This window comes from Zootoca vivipara, chromosome 9 (genome assembly GCF_963506605.1).
Source record: "Zootoca vivipara chromosome 9, rZooViv1.1, whole genome shotgun sequence".
Taxonomy (NCBI): Eukaryota; Metazoa; Chordata; class Lepidosauria; order Squamata; family Lacertidae; genus Zootoca; species Zootoca vivipara.
In genome coordinates, this window is record NC_083284.1 from 11,333,062 (window position 1) to 11,348,896 (window position 15,835).

General features: G+C 46.4%; 1 protein-coding gene across 2 annotated transcripts in view; it reads left to right on the plus strand.

Annotated features, from left to right (window-relative positions):
* The window catches only part of FRAS1 (Fraser extracellular matrix complex subunit 1), a 332,187-nt gene that overhangs the window by 312,729 nt on the left and 3,623 nt on the right, over positions 1-15,835 (plus strand). For both annotated transcript variants that reach the window (XM_060278390.1, XM_060278389.1), the window contains 6 exons: positions 4,780-4,930; positions 6,288-6,395; positions 7,937-8,096; positions 9,499-9,615; positions 12,199-12,365; positions 13,295-13,500. In XM_060278390.1, coding sequence (XP_060134373.1) covers positions 4,780-4,930; positions 6,288-6,395; positions 7,937-8,096; positions 9,499-9,615; positions 12,199-12,365; positions 13,295-13,500 — 909 coding nt within the window. The remainder of the gene's footprint in view (positions 1-4,779; positions 4,931-6,287; positions 6,396-7,936; positions 8,097-9,498; positions 9,616-12,198; positions 12,366-13,294; positions 13,501-15,835) is intronic.

Consider the following 15,835-nt stretch of genomic DNA (forward strand, 5'->3'; position numbering starts at 1 on the left):
GTTAATTTTGCCAACTCTATGCATTCATTTAGTTTATAAATCCATTCTTCTTTAGAGGGCACTATCTTGTCTTTCCATTTGCTGGCTAGAACTATTCTGGCGGCTACTGTATGATTCCTGTGGACACCAGGGCACCCCCCCCACTTGAGGGCCTGTTAAGACCCTCTGCCCCTCCCAAATTTTTCTTTTTTTAAGGAGTTTCTGGAAGGCTCCCCCCCTCCTTTTTTAGGCATCTGCCTGCTTTTTATCTGTTTGGTTTGGGGGAAGTGGTGTAGATATTTTGCCAGTTTCAGGGCAAGGGTGTCGGTTCGGAATATCATCCATTGTTCTTCTGTGAAACTGGCATTCTATGGTGCCCACAAGAGTCCCTTCCATTTGTAAATGTGCCGCTGGACCCTAAAAGATGGAGACCCCTGTACTAAAGAGGCAGGGGTGATGATCTGGATCCAGTTCCTGAGCCAGATCCAGAACAGGCCTACTCTTTCGACAACTCAGTGGGGCTCCCCCCCCCCCCCGGAAATTACTTGACATCTTTAGAGGAAGAATCAGGAGCTGCTCCATCCTTCGCAGTCCCGGCTTGTATTCAAATCCTGGCTGCTGAATGCAAACTCTGCTTTTGCCGGAGGTCTGTTCCACTAAGGAGCATGGCTCAGGAACCCCCAAGTAGAAGCAACCTCAACTGGTTTGCAACTGCTGACATTTTCTCGAGGGTCGGAGGGGCTCCCCTGTACAGTGTTGGGATGGGGCTTTGGAATTCAAGTAGTCGCAGGATGCATGCTTATTTATTAGCTATTTAATTTCCTGCCTTTATATCCCACCTTTCTCCTGTCATGGCATCCAAGTGGCATGCCTGTGGTTTCCATGAGGTCTCCCGTCCAGACGCTGACGAGAGCCAGCCCTGCTTAGATTCAGCAAGTTGGTGGCATCATACACCTTCAGACCATACCCTGGGATCATTGGTTACTACTTATCATTACTTATCAAACCTTTATTAGGCATTATGCAAATAAAACCATAAAAGAGAAAATAACATATAAAAGCCTTGAAATATATATAAAAAGGCAGCAGTTGGCTACATACATATATATATATATATATATATATATATATATATATATATATATATATACACATACATACAGAATCAGTGGTTTTCCTTGTTAACCTGCTCCTTGGAGGACTGCTACCAAAAACTCGGCTACCCCCGCCGTTACCCTTTGGTCAATGTCAGATAGGCAGAATCCCACACTTTCACCTTGCTGGGGTTCCAGACCACCCAAAAGAGGGGAGAGCACGCGTTGACGGAGCGTACTGTACAATGGGCAATGAAAGAGAATATGCTCTACAGTGTCCGGGACATTCATAGAACATCTGCAGAATCTTTTGTTTCTAGGAATGTTTTGGTATCTTCCCCTGACAAATGCCGAGGGAAAAACATTCAAACGGGCCAGCATAAAAGCCCTACGTTGGGCTGGGATTATTAACTTAGTGACGTAATTGGCTCTGCTATCTAAGATACTTAAATCATAGAATATGGGGGAGCAAATTTTGTTTACAGCTGCCATAATATTTTGTCTCTCGACATCCTTTAGTCTAGTTAGGATATTATGGAAAATGTATTGCTCGTTAGAATTGTACAGGGGCTCCAGCTCGATGCCTAAAGATTCAATCTTTTTTTCAAGGTACTGATACCATCTTGATTTATAGGAGTCTTTGAGCAAATCAGCGAGCAGACTTGATGGGGGGCAGCGAAAATGGCAGCGTAACCAGTATTTTATTGAGGTGGTCCAGGCCCAATATTCCATTGTGTGTATGCCTATTTCTGCACACATTGTTTCATATTTGATCACAGTTGGGAGTCCAAGAATACGTCTCAGAAAGCTGGAGTGAATCTTTTTTAAATCACTGTTATATGCTTGGACCCATAGCGGGATTCCATAGAATATCTGGGATTGCACTTTTGTTTGAAATATCTGATTGGCCGCAGGAATAAATTGATTACCTTTCTGATAATAAAAACGGGCAACTGCTGATGAGGTGCACTTTGCCTGTTTTATGGCATTTGTGCGATGATTTGCCCACCCTAAATTGCTCTGGAATAAGATTCCCAGATACCTATAGATTTTCACTTGTTGGATTTCTTGCCCTCTTATTTTCCATTTCTCTAATTTCCAACCATTCGAGAAGACCAAAATTTTTGTCTTCTCATAATTTATAGAGAGTTTGTTACATTCGCAGTAAAGGATCAGAGAAGATATAAGACGTTTCAGACCCAAGCTCGTTAATGATAGTAGGACAGCATCGTCTGCGTATAATAAGAGAGGAACTGGGTTCTGATTAAGTTTAGGGGCATGTGATTCTATTTTTTGGAGGTGATCTGGCAAGTCTGATAAAAATAAATTAAATAGAAAGGGGGCAAGAATACACCCTTGTTTTACCCCTTTCGAGTTTGGGATGTCTGATGAAAGGTGACCTTTGGTGTTAAGTTTGACCTGACTGGTATTGGAAGAGTATAGATTTTGTATTAGAATCAATAAGCGCTGGTCAATTTTTAATTCTGCGAGTTTCCTCCACAGCTTTGGGCGGTCAATTGAGTCGAAGGCACCACGAAAGTCTACAAAAGCAGCATATATCTTAGATTGCCTTTGGGATCTGTATTTCTCAACCAAATGCATAAGTATAAGGCAGTGGTCTAAAGTAGAGCAACCTTTAGAGAAACCTATTTGTTCTTTCCCTGGTAAATTTAGATTTTTCATCCAGGTAAGGAGTTTAGATAAAAGGTGCTTAGCGTAGATTTTCCCTATCACTGATAATAGGCTTATCGGTCTATAATTCCTTGGTTCTTTTGGGTCGCCATTTTTAAAGATTGGGATAATTATTGATCTTAACCATATCTCAGGTAAGGATCATTGGTTTCCATTTCAGCATCTGTAGAGAGCATGAAAAGAGATTAAATTAAGAGACTTTCAGCAATACTGGAGAAGAATGAAACCAAAGTTACTTGGTGATGCTAATAGCCGCAGAAACCTATTCACCTGTCACCTCAATTATAGTAATCATTATTAGATGAAGATAAAAAGGGCATCTGCATGTCTGGCCATGCTTGCTTTATTAATCAGCAGTAAAATAAGTGGATTTTCAGATTTTTTTTATGGCTTTTCCGTAAAGGAAGAGGTGGCTTGTCAGATGCGCAGGAATTGTACTAAAATGGAAAATCACACTTGCCTTTGAATGTTGGTTTCTGTCTAAAGCGTTGTGTAGGGACCCAGGTGGCGCTGTGGTTAAACCACTGAGCCTAGGGCTTGCTGATCAGAAGGTCGGCGGTTCGAATCCCTGTGACGGGGTGAGCTCCCGTTGCTTGGTCCCAGCTTCTGCCAACCTAGCAGTTCGAAAGCACGTCAAAATGCAAGTAGATAAATAGGAACCGCTACAGCGGGAAGGTAAACGGCGTTTCCATGTGCTGCTCTGGTTTGCCAGAAGTGGCTTTGTCATGCTGGCCACATGACCTGGAAGCTATACGCCGGCTCCCTCGGCCAGTAATGTGAGATGAGCGCGCAACCCCAGAGTCGGTCACGACTGGACCTAATGGTCAGGGGTCCCTTTACCTTTACCTAAAGCGTTGAGTAGACGGAACACGGTCCTTGCTGCTTTCTTTCTCTTTCCAAAAGATCTTTGAGTGCCAGATTAAATCTGTTTTTAATCAAGTTCATGTGACTTTTATTGCATTCCTTTACTTTGGTTTTAAATTGCTTTGGGACTCTGGTGTTTTTTTTTAGTGGCGAGTGATTTATAAATTGCATAAACCTAAACCATGAGAACCAAGGTTTGCAGAGCTCTGGAGCAGTAAGACATGGGTCAAATGCTTACCTTTGCCTTCAGTTTGTGTGGCCTTGGGACTCTGTTACCCAACGGTATGTCTGTGTCAAAAGGCAGCAACCTGGTTTGATGATGAAGACAAGGAACACTGGTGTTTTTTTAAGACTATCAATCATAATAGTAAAGTGGTGAATTAGTAATACCAGTGTGGCATAGAAGTTACAGCAGGGGGACCTGTGACACTTCATATGATTGTGGACGCCAACTCCCATCAGCCCAGTCACAGTCCACTGTGGAAGGACGTGTGGATCCAGAATTGGCCTCCACAATCACTTACGGACTCATTGTTAAAACCGTGTTTATGGAAGAGAATCTTACTCGGCTACAAGTTTATCGACAAAGAAGGTCAAGGATGATGGGAGTTGTAGTCCAGCAATACCTGGAGAGCACAGGTCCCCACCCCACCCCCTTGACAGAGTGCTGGACTTTGATGGGGTCCATATCTCTACTCACCTATTCAGTTCTTTGGTTGATCTTAGGGCAGTCACTCTCTCAGTCTCATAGAATTGTAGTTGGAAGAGACTATGAGGGTCATCTAGTGCAGTGTTTCTCAACCAGTGTGCCTCCAGATGTTTTGGGACTACAACTCCCATCATCCCTAGCTAGCAAGACCAGTGGTCAGGAATGATGGGAGTTGTAGTCCCAAAACATCTGGAGGCACACTGGTTGAGAAACACTGATCTAGTGCAGCCCCCTGCAATGCAGGAATCTTTTTGCCCAACGTGCGGCTCAAATCCATGACCTTGAGATGAAGAGCCTCATGCTCTAGCCACAGCCAGGCCTTTTTTCACTAGGTTGCCCTGAGGAAGAACTGGGTGGGTCATATATGCTGCCCTGAGCTCCTTTGGAGGAAAGCCTGGATGGGGAAAAATGCAAACGTTTTCGCTCTCTGTGCACTGATAGGTTCGCGATTCAGCTCAGTCCTTCCTGACAGTCCATGTCCCTCTCTACGTCTCCTACATTTATGTGACCGCGCCTAGAGGATGGGCCTCTCTGGAACATCACACTGAGATGGAGTTTTCCTTCTTCTATGACACAGTCCTCTGGAGAACAGGTGAGTGGTTGTGGCGCAAAAGTGTGCTATGCAGCAACGTTGCTGGTGTGCCTGGTCCCATGATTTGAAAGCATGTGGCGCGTGCTACCTTGAACTCCAAGGTTGGAGATGAGCCTTGTCAACAAACAGCATGCGGAAGCCACTTTATTTAATGAGACTTAGGATTGCAGCCCAAATATATAAGTGACCCTTGTCAGGCTTAAACATAGCAAAGTGCACTTACTCCCAGTGCCGCCCAATGTGGACGGGATCCACGCGCTCCTATTCATCAGGATTTGTTGCTGCCGTCAGCGCGCGGATCCCGTCCAGAGATGTTTCCTCCACTGCCGCTTGCATTCCCCAGCATCCTGTGCTGGCACCCCACATTGGGCAGCGCTGGGAGTGTGCACCGACAGCAGAAAAGCCAGCAAAGGAACCTGTAGCTTGGCGCACACAACAGGATGTGTCACGCAGCGCCCACAACGTTACATGGCGTTCCAGGCTCTGTGCGCGCAGCCGAAACAGCTGTCATGCAGTGGGGGGGGGCAGCGGGCGGACAGCATGGTTACTGTGCCGCCCGACACTTTGTCCCTCCCCCCCGGCATGGAACCCGCACCCACCTTCGTAAGCCCCTGTGCATGGGGCACTGGCACCCCTGTTGGTTGGCACTATGAGTCCCTGTGTCCCGCAACCGTTCTAAAGGAAAAAACGATTTCCTTTTTAAAAAGTCAACAACTTGGGGGTCCCCCCTCCCAAAAAAGGTCGACAACTCTGGGCAATCTAGGGGCACGGGCGGATCTTTGCACCCCAGCACCGCATATGCTTAAGACCAGGCATCCCCAAACTGCGGCCCTCCAGATGTTTTGGCCTACAACTCCCATGATCCCTAGCTAACAGGACCAGTGGTCAGGGATGATGAGAATTGTAGTCCAAAACATCTGGAGGGCCAAAGTTTGGGGATGCCTGCTTAAGACGGCCCTGCCTTTGACACTTGCTGCTTTCCTTTTCTCTTGTTTGTAAGCGAGTCCACTGAGAGGGAAAATCTCCCAGCTACTCATAGAAACCTCTGCAGAAGCTTTCTAAGTTAGATAGGATTGGACTCACCAGATCCTGTTTTCCCTCCTTTCCTTTTCTTGTTTCCCATCCTTTTATACTTACAGTGGGGTTTTTTTCTGATGATTTGTTGGACACAAGAACCGTACTTGTTATTATTGTTGTATTTGTTCACGTTCTTGGGGAAATAAACAAAGTGCAACTGTAAAACTGGCTTAGCTCTCTTCTTGCTGTCGCTGGGTTGCAACAGGAGGACCAGCGCAGTTTGATTAATGCTCCTTTATCCCTTTGTGAAGGAGGCCGCTGATTCTCTTCTTCCCTCCAGGCATTCAGACCGACAGTGTCCTTTCTGCTAGGCTGCAGATAATAAGGATCTACATTCGAGAGGATGGTCGGCTAGTCATTGAGTTCAAGACTCATGCCAAGTTCCGAGGTAAACAGCTCTTGGTTTCTGCAAGGAAACCTGTTTGGATGAAGGTCACACTTTCTAGAATCCCTGACTCTTATGCCTCACACCATATATGGGCAGATGCTGGTTGTTGCAGGATTATGGCACGCTAAGGTAAAAAGGTAAAGGACCCCTGGACGGTGAAGTCCAGTCAAAGGCGACTATGTGGTTGCGGCGCTCATCTCGCTTTCTGGTTGAGGGAACCAGTGTTTGTCCACAGACAGCTTTCCGGGTCATGCAGCCAGCAGGACTAAACCACTTCTGGTGCAACGGAACACCACGACAGAAACCAGAGTGCACAGAAATGCCATATACCTTTCCACCACAGCAGTACCTATTTATCTACTTGTACTGGTGTGCTTTCAAAATGCTAGGTTGGGAGGTGGGACAGAGCAACAGGAGCTCACTCCATCACGGGCATTTGAACCACCGACCTTCTGATCAGCGAGCCCAAGAGGCTCACTGGTTTAGACCACAGTGCCACCCACATCCCTGGTGGCACCCTACAAGCTCTAGGGCACACCTCTTTCCTATGCCTTCACTTGTCCCAGGGCTAAGCCCTGCCCTGGTATTCATAGATGTCTCAGAAGCTAAATCCTTATGAGCCTTAAATTAAGCAAAATTATGTTAATGCTATTATAAATAAATAATTACTTTATTGTCACTGTACCACTTGTTTACAGTGAGATTAAACGAGCCCCACATCCCACCCCCTGCAATCTCTTAGTCCTTGTTACACTCTGTGTGCTGTCGTATGACCACCAACCCCCGTCAGCTGCAATGTTGCTGTCTTCCATTCAGCAGCCTCACGGCCCATGGGTAGAAACTGTTCTATAACCTGTTGGTGGGGCTTATCATGCTTCTATATCTCCTGCCTGAGGACAGGAGATTAAAAAGGTGCTGGCCAGGGTGTGAGTCATCCCTGAGAATGTTCCTCGCTCTTCTGAGGCAGCGGTCTCTCGCGATGACATCTAGCAGACTCAGGGGACAGCCCACAATATCGTGTACTGTCTTCACCACCCTCCGTAGGGACTCTCTGTCCATGGCTGTCAAACCAGCATACCACACCGTAATGCAGTATGCGAGAACACTTTCTATCGTGGACTGATAGAAGGAAATCATCAGTTGCTGTCCAGCCTTGTTCTTTCGAAAGACCCTAAGGAAAGGAAGTCTCTGTTGGGCCTTCCTAACCACCTGGGCTGTATTGACCTTCCAAGTTAGGTCTTCACTAAGATGGACTCCCATGTATTTAAAGGAAGAGACTCTCTCCACACAGACGACCCCCCCCCCCGATATACAACAGGGCTAGCTCCCCTCTCTTCCTCCGAAAGTCCAACACTATCTCTTTTGACTTGCCAATGTTTAGGTGCAGATTATTCTCTGAGCACCATGTGGATACCTTTTGAACCTCCCCCCTGTACACAGATTCGCCACCGCCTGTAATTAAACCCATTATGGTGGTGTCATCAGCAAACTTAATTATTATCGTCATCAACGAGAACATCCCTTTTCCCCTCTCTCTGCAGGGCACTTTGTGATGGAACACCACACTTTGCCAGATGCAAAGTCTTTCATCATGACTCCTGATCACTTGGGAGGGATGGAGTTTGACCTGCAGCTTTTATGGAGTGGCCAGACTTTTGATTCCCCTTATCAGCTCTGGAGAGCAACCAGCTCCTACAGCAGGTAAGAAAGAAAAAATACCTGCCATGATTTGCTACTGAAGCTGCTGCCGTCCTGCTGCTGCCCAGGATGTCTTCAGTTTGAGGCTAGGTTTCTGTCAGGGTGAATTTGCAGAACCAGGGGGACATAATAGGTTTGAGCTCAGCAGGGGAATGATGCTAGAGTGAGTTAATGCATAGTACTAGGACTTTGGAGGGACTGTGTGGAATGGGGGTGGGCTTTGCCAGTTATTAGGAATTTGGGGGACAAGGGCTTTGGGAATCCTGCAGGAGAAAAGCAAAGGCTGAGGCAGAAAATAAGGACTGCTCCTGGCAAAAGAGGAATGGTAGTTTTGAAAGGCAATTGAAGGTTCTGCACACTTAACCGCCTCACTGACATTTATGGGGTGAAGGTTAGTCAGGAGTGTGGCTGAGTCCGTTCATGGCAGTGGATCTCCCGTGTGATTATGGAACCACTCCTTGCATCTTTGTACTTGAGAGGGCTGTTGTTCAGCTCTCCTTCCATGAGAGCAACTTTCTCTGATTTGCTGTCCTTTCCACACTCTGTAACTGCCTGCTGGACCAAAGTTTCAGAGCAGAGAAGACATAGGACCTAAGATTCCAACTTTCTCCTGAATTTCAAGGGATAGTGAGCTAGAAATTAAAGCACCTATTGGCATCAATGAAGCTGGTGGATTTGAACCTGTTCCACTCCACCTAGCCCCAGAACTGGGAAGTTAAAGATGGCTGAATAGTACGCCAGCCGCTTTATTTTCTTAAGAATTCCATCCCACAAACACAAAAATTGGTGCTACTCCTTTACTATTTCAGCCAATCAGGCCGTGCAGCGGTTACACTTGGCTCCTGCCACTTGTGCGGGGAAGTGCAAAGAGGTCTTTTTGCAGCATCTACGAAGTGAGAAAATGTGCACTAAAAATAAATCTGTAGCAGGGAGCATCAGGAGGCGGAATATCTTAGAGCATTACCTGGAAGATTGCATGTGAGAGAGACTTCTTCATCTTCGTTTGGTGTTTGCTCTAATTCTTGAAGTGGCAACTCACCTATCCACCCCATGGGAAGATGCACATTTCTCTGCAGTGACCTGCCACTTTAGATGCTACCCAAAAGTGTAGCAACAGGATACGCAAATCCTGTTGATGCCCAAAGCCATCCATAGTTGCTCTGGTCAAAGAACCAGGCTCTACTTGAAATTTTTTCTCGAGATCAAGCTGCAGGCTGTGACCTATATTCTGGCCTATATGTGGTTCAAACGCTGCTGGTAAATTGTTTGCCCAGAAGGCTGTTCCATTTCTGTGTTTGTTTTGTTCACCTGGCCAAGCTCACTAGGCCCTTCAACAAGGGACTTCGGGGTATAAATAGCAATGCAAATCAATACAGTAACTATGGTGCTTCTTCTCTGCTTCCAGGAAGGATTACTCGGGAGAATACACCATCTACTTAATACCGTGCACTGTGCAGCCCACGCAATCATGGGTTGATCCAGGAGACAAGCCTTTACCCTGCACTGCTCATGCTCCAGAAAAGTAAGGAGATGCTTATTTGATTTGTGGCTTGATTTACCATGCCTGGGAATATTCATCAGTAAAGAGCGAGAGCGAGACGGATGCGCACGCAGATACCTGCACACCTTTTCCTACAGGCAGAAGCCGATTCCTCCCATTCTACTCTCCCAACAATGCCACATTCTTCTTTGGCCATTGAGTGGACTGGCTGGATTCAGAGAAGTAGTGGGAGACACCACCTGCAGATCTTCCAAGGGAAGAAGGCTCAGAGCCAGGGGATTGATGAGTGGTCCAAAGGAGAAGAGGGGACAGACTGGGGGGAGGTGGTGTCGGAAGCCGAAGAGGCAACAGGGTTTAGTAAACACAGAGAGGCTGCAGCAGAGAGCAGTGCAGACAGCAGGCAATAGCAGAGGGGGGGCTCAAGAGGCTGAGTGGAGGCCAGCTGCTGTAGTAGCCAGGGAGTCTCCCCCTCCTGCTGTGACCAGCTCCCCTCCCTCGTGGTCTCCCAGATCACGCAGAGGAATGAAGAGGGAGGAACAAAGAGAGACAAGATGAAGGAGCCCCAGGTGGCTTGGGAAGGACCTGGGGGAGGAGGTCTTAGGGAGTGGCAGGAAGGCGGGACCTTCAGGCCTCACAGCTGCCTCATTGGGGCAAGACCTACTGGGAAGAGTTGCTGGGATCACGAGACCTGCGCTGTTTTGGTTTCTTTGAATAAAGAGTTAACTTCACTGAAACCGGGTGTTTTATTGCTGACTCCTGCTCCTGACAAAACATGAGGGTGTGGGGGGCAACATGGGTAATGGTAAAAAGTTAAAGGACCCCTGGGTGGTTAAGTCCAGTTTTTAAGGGTTCAGGTAGTGACAAATCGCTAGTGTAAAATACAAGCAGAACTTGGCTTGTTTATTCAGACAAATGAGAATCACAAATGGGGAAATTTAAGAGAGAGACATATTTAAACCCTTTTCCCCAAGACTCAAGAATAATACAATTCCTGAGTTGTACAATGCTCTTTTTCCCTGCTCCAGGAGAAAATATTGGCACAGCCGTCTTTACACGATGGTGCTTTTGTTTTGTTCAAATCAAACAAAGCTTTTGACAACATTCCTGCAAATGCATCTGGCCGGTAGTCGGACACGGCCTGTGAAAAGCCAGCACTGTGCAGGGTAACAGCAGGCTCGAATCTGTGCTCTTCGGATCACAGCCTTTCCTTTGTGCTGCGCTTCAAAAAGTCTTCTTTGGATTATTTCCAAAGACGGAGCCTATGCTTAATGCCATCAGCACACCAGCAGTCAGACTGAAAGCATCCGGGGCAGGGGAGAAAACTGTTTGAATTTTATGCTCTCTTTCCTGGAAGGGTAATAATGCTAGAGATGTTTTCACTGTATTAGTGTTGGCCAATTCCAACAAACCAGGGGTAGGCAACCTAAGGCCTGGGGGCCGGATGCGACCCAATCGCCTTCTCAGTCCGGCCTGCGGACGGTCCAGGAATCAGCGTGTTTTTACATGAGTAGAATGTGTCGTTTTATTTAAAATGCAACTCTAGGTTATTTGTGGGGCCTCCCTGGTGTTTTTAGATGAGTAGAATGTGTCGTTTTATTTAAAATGCATCTCTGGATTATTTGTGGGGCCTGCCTGGTGTTTCTACATGAGTAGAATGTGTCCTTTTATTTAAAATGCATCTCTGGATTATTTGTGGGGCCTGCCTGGTGTTTCTACATGAGTAGAATGTGTCCTTTTATTTAAAATGCATCTCTGGGTTATTTGCATACCTGCCAAGTTGCTGTCAGAGAAATAAGGGACCGGGCCGGAAATAGCAGACCAGAAGTAGCGCTGCCGCCATTTTGGAACTGGGTGGAGCATGCTCAGAAGTGACTTTTGATGCTGCTTTGCCCAGTTCCAAAATGGCCGCCACGCCAGAAGTCGCACTGCAGCCATTTTGGAACTGGGCAGAGCAGCATCAAAAGTCGCTTCTGAGCATGCTACGCCCAGTTTCAAAATGGCCGCCGCGCCAGAATAAACCAGGAAAAAACAAAAAAAAATCATTTTTTTCAGCTAGGAACAGCTGGAAAAACGGGGATTTCCTGGGGAAAACGGGAGAGTTGGCAGCTATGGTTATTTGTGGGGCATAGGAATTCGTTCATTTCCCACACACACACACACCCAAAATATAGTCCACATGGTCCTCACAGCTGAAAAAGGCCCACAGCTGAAAAAGGTTGCTGACCCCTGCAATAAACAATCCATCCAGGGGGCATGGCTATCCTTGCTCTGGAGCAATAGGTTTGGGGGGGGCAGGGATAAGCAGTTTGTAGGAGGCGTGAGCTATATTAAGAATAATGAACCTCTTTTCAATTTCAGGGCCATATTGCCTCTTGGGCAACATGGTGGGGGCCACATTCAGGTTGTGGATAGACCCAGAGGCAAAATTGCACAGGACAACCGGTGTCATGGGGTCAGTTGTCCAAGCTGACAGCGGCCATTGTGGGGCTGAAAAGGGGAGTAGGGCAGATTCGTCTTGGGAAAATGTGTACCTTCCCACTCTGCCCTAATTCCGAAATTGTCTCAAGGGCCATTTCTCTCTTATTTCCTCTCTCCCCTGTTTAGATTTCTGATCCCAATTGCCTTCCAGCAAACTAACCGGCCGGTCCCCGTGGTGTATTCCCTGAACACAGAATTTCAGCTCTGCAACAACGAGAAAGTGTTTCTGATGGACCCAACCAAATCGGAAATGTCCATGGCAGAGATGGACTACAAAGGAGCTTTTTCAAAGGGTAGGGTTTATGTTTCCTTCTTGGGTTGGGTTGCGGTTTCCTGTCATCGCCTGTTGCCCAGCAGAAACTGCAGAAAAAAGGAGGGGAATTGATAAAAAAGCTGTTGTCTAAATGAAATGGAACCTGGGTTGGTAAGAGGTGACGTGATAAAAGTTTATAAATTAGCATGCGCCATTAAGGTTAAGGCGGGGGAATGTGCAAGAGACATGATTTTGAGGAGACATGGAAAAGGTGTTTGTAGAATTTGTACTGTTAAAAGGGAAAGGGGTCAAACAATTGCAAGAGGTGTTGAATTTTTTTGGGGGGGGGTGTGGATAGTTGCAACAGAATGGTCTCGGTGGTGGGGGTGCGCATTTTTATTCTTATTTATTTCTGATTATTACTTTGTCAAAAATAAATCAGTGTTTCTCAACCGCTGTTCCGCGGCACACTAGTGTGCCGCGAGACGCTGGCTGGTGTGCCGCGATGTGCGGCGACGAGAAGGGCGATTTGCATTGTCACGTGCTTGGCGGCCGCCAATAGGCAGCGCTGAACCGCCGGAAAGCAATATTTCTCCTCCTCTTTCCCAAAGCTCAGTGCAAACGAGCCTGGCGGCCGCCAATACACAGCGCTAACCCGCTGGAAAGCAATATTTGGCAAGTGTTTCTTACAGTCATAATTATAATATAGGGCGGCACAGAGTTAAATTTTTTAACTTTTTTAATGGTGGTGTGCCTCGTGATTTTTTTCACGGAACAAGTGTGCCGTGGCCCAAAAAAGGTTGAGAAACACTGAAATAAATAAATAGGAAGGGGGGAGTTTATAAAATTGTACATGGCGTAGAGAAAATATTTCTCCCTCTTTTATAACACAAACTCCTGGTCTCTCTACATATTTTCTTTAATGCATATATTGACTCAGCCTGACTCCTGTGTGTTTTCTTTCCTCAGGCCAAATCCTTTACGGCCGCGTGATGTGGAATCCTGAGCAGAATCTCAACTCTGCCTACAAACTGCAGTTGGAAAAAGTCTATCTCTGCACAGGGAAGGACGGCTACGTGCCTTTCTTTGACCCGACGGGGACCATCTATAACGAGGGTCCGCAGTATGGCTGCATCCAACCCAGCAAACACCTGAAGCACAGATTTCTGCTGCTGGTACATTGCGTAACTCTAGCATCTTGGTGAAAGGCTTTGAAGGGCAACCACCCTGGGCTTAGGGTGGATGTGGACAGCCGTTGTAGCACGCATCTGGCGGGGGGACAGAAAGGATCTCCAGAGGGGATCCTCTGGAGATACATTTACCAAGTTACAGGTTACTACAGTGCAGTGCAACTACTTGCTAAACCCCAAGGCTGGACCCCAGCATCACAGTGAAAATTGGAGTTCTTGGGAGAGTCCAGAAATGATAAATTACAAGAACTCAGGCCAAAGAAGGATGATTTCAAAAAAGTGTCTTCACAGAGTTTTAATAAGGATAAATTCCAGTAAACATCAACATCAGGACAAGGCCCTGTTTCGATTATTCTTCATCAGCACAGATTCACAGGTCAAAGTGTACCAAATATTTGATACAATTTGACCTGTGAATCTGTGCTGATGAAGAATAATCGAAACAGGGCCTTGTCAGGCAAACATATTTGGTACACTTTGACCTGTGAATCTGTGCTGATGAAGAATAATCGAAACAGGGCCTTGTCCTGATGTTGATGTTTACTGGAATTTATCCTTATTAAAACTCTGTGAAGACACTTTTTTGAAATCATCCTTCTTTGGCCTGAGTTCTTGTAATTTATCATTTATTTCTGGCCCCCAGCATCAGGCAAGGTCAAATTTGCCTCAGGTGGTCATTATTAAAAGACAGCAAAGTGTCAATAGAATCATAGAGCTGGAAGCGACCTCAAAGGGGATTTAGACCAGACTTTGCCCACCTGGACTACAACACCCATCAGCCACAGCCAGCACGATGGGCATTGTAGTCCAAAACATCTGGAGGGCATCTGAAGTTGAAAAAAAGATTAAAAGATGAGCCTCTTAATCTCAGGGTCATGGGTTTGAGCCCCATGTTGGGCAAAAAGGTTCTTGTGTCACAGGGAGTTGACCCTCATGGTTCCTTCCAACTCTACAATTTTGTGGTTCTAATTTCAGGTAACAGAGCTGAGAAGGGCCCTTGTACTTGAGACCCTGAAGAGCTGCTGCCAATCAAGAGCAGACAGCACTGGGCTTGATTGCTCAGTGGTCCCAAATACATGCAAATTACTGTTAGTTCCATGAGAGAAGCGGTAAGTGTGGTGAATTAAGAAGAAACGCCACACTGATCACTGAGAACTCTTCAAGGTATCATGGAGTTGTTCCTCTCTCCCCTGACAGTAGTTCTGTTGAAACAAAATTTAAAAAATCCTTCCAGTAGCATAGGTATGAGCTTTCGTGTGCATACACACTTATTCAGATATACTGAAACAGAAGTCACCAGACCCTTATATATAGTGAGAGGGTGGGGAGGGGTATTACTCAGAAGGGTGGTGGGAAGGGGTGATTGACTGATAGGTGTGAAAACCCGTTGATGACTGTTAACGACTGCAATTGGTCTTACAGGAAAAAGCAAGGGGTGAGATGGCTAAAGATAGCTTTATCATGTTATAATGAGATAAGAATCCAATGTCTTTATTTTGTTTCGACTACGCCAGACCAACACAGCTACTTACCTGTAAGTAGTTCTGTTGGTTTGAGTATTGTGGTTGTCATTGAAATTCTACTCAATATTGATTCAGAGTAGATTCCAATGTGTATAATTAGCAAAGTAACAACTTAAACACGTTGCAGGATTCCCAAAAAATAGACCAGAGGCAATTAATATTTCACCCAGCAGGGCTCGACTGCTACTGAAAGCAAATGAGCATAATGGTCACAAATCCAATACATTCAGGATTGGCACTGTCCAAAAGAAATCCAGTTGCAGCAGACTTAAAATTACAATGATTTACAATAAGTCTAAACCTTAACACAAAGCATACCATGTGGAGAACACCCCACCAGAAGGAAAAGAGATAGAAAGAGAAAGTGAAACCCAGGTTCCTTCTGGCCTAGTCAGCATGACCTTGACAGAAAGAGATAAGAGAACCAGTTCAATTTCAACACCTTTATTGGCATATATATAGCAACAAAATCATATAAACCATCTATACAAAATATAATTCTGAGACATACAATGAAAAGGGGAAAGGGATAATGAGTCCTTGGCGGTTACTACAGCCCCGGCGCTTCCATTAAGGCGAACTAGGCCACAGCCTAAGGCGCCAAAATGGAGGGGGCGCTGACCAGGCCGCCCACTGCCGCCCGCCGGTGCTGCCTCAGGCCGCTATCCGGAGGCGCGCGGGGAGTGCGGGCCTGGGACCGCCTGCTCTGAACAGTTGAAAGGCGGGCAAGGCGGCCCCAGGCTTGCGCTCCCGGTGAGAAGTTCCGGAGGTGCACGGGGAGCGGCAGAGAAGCGGCA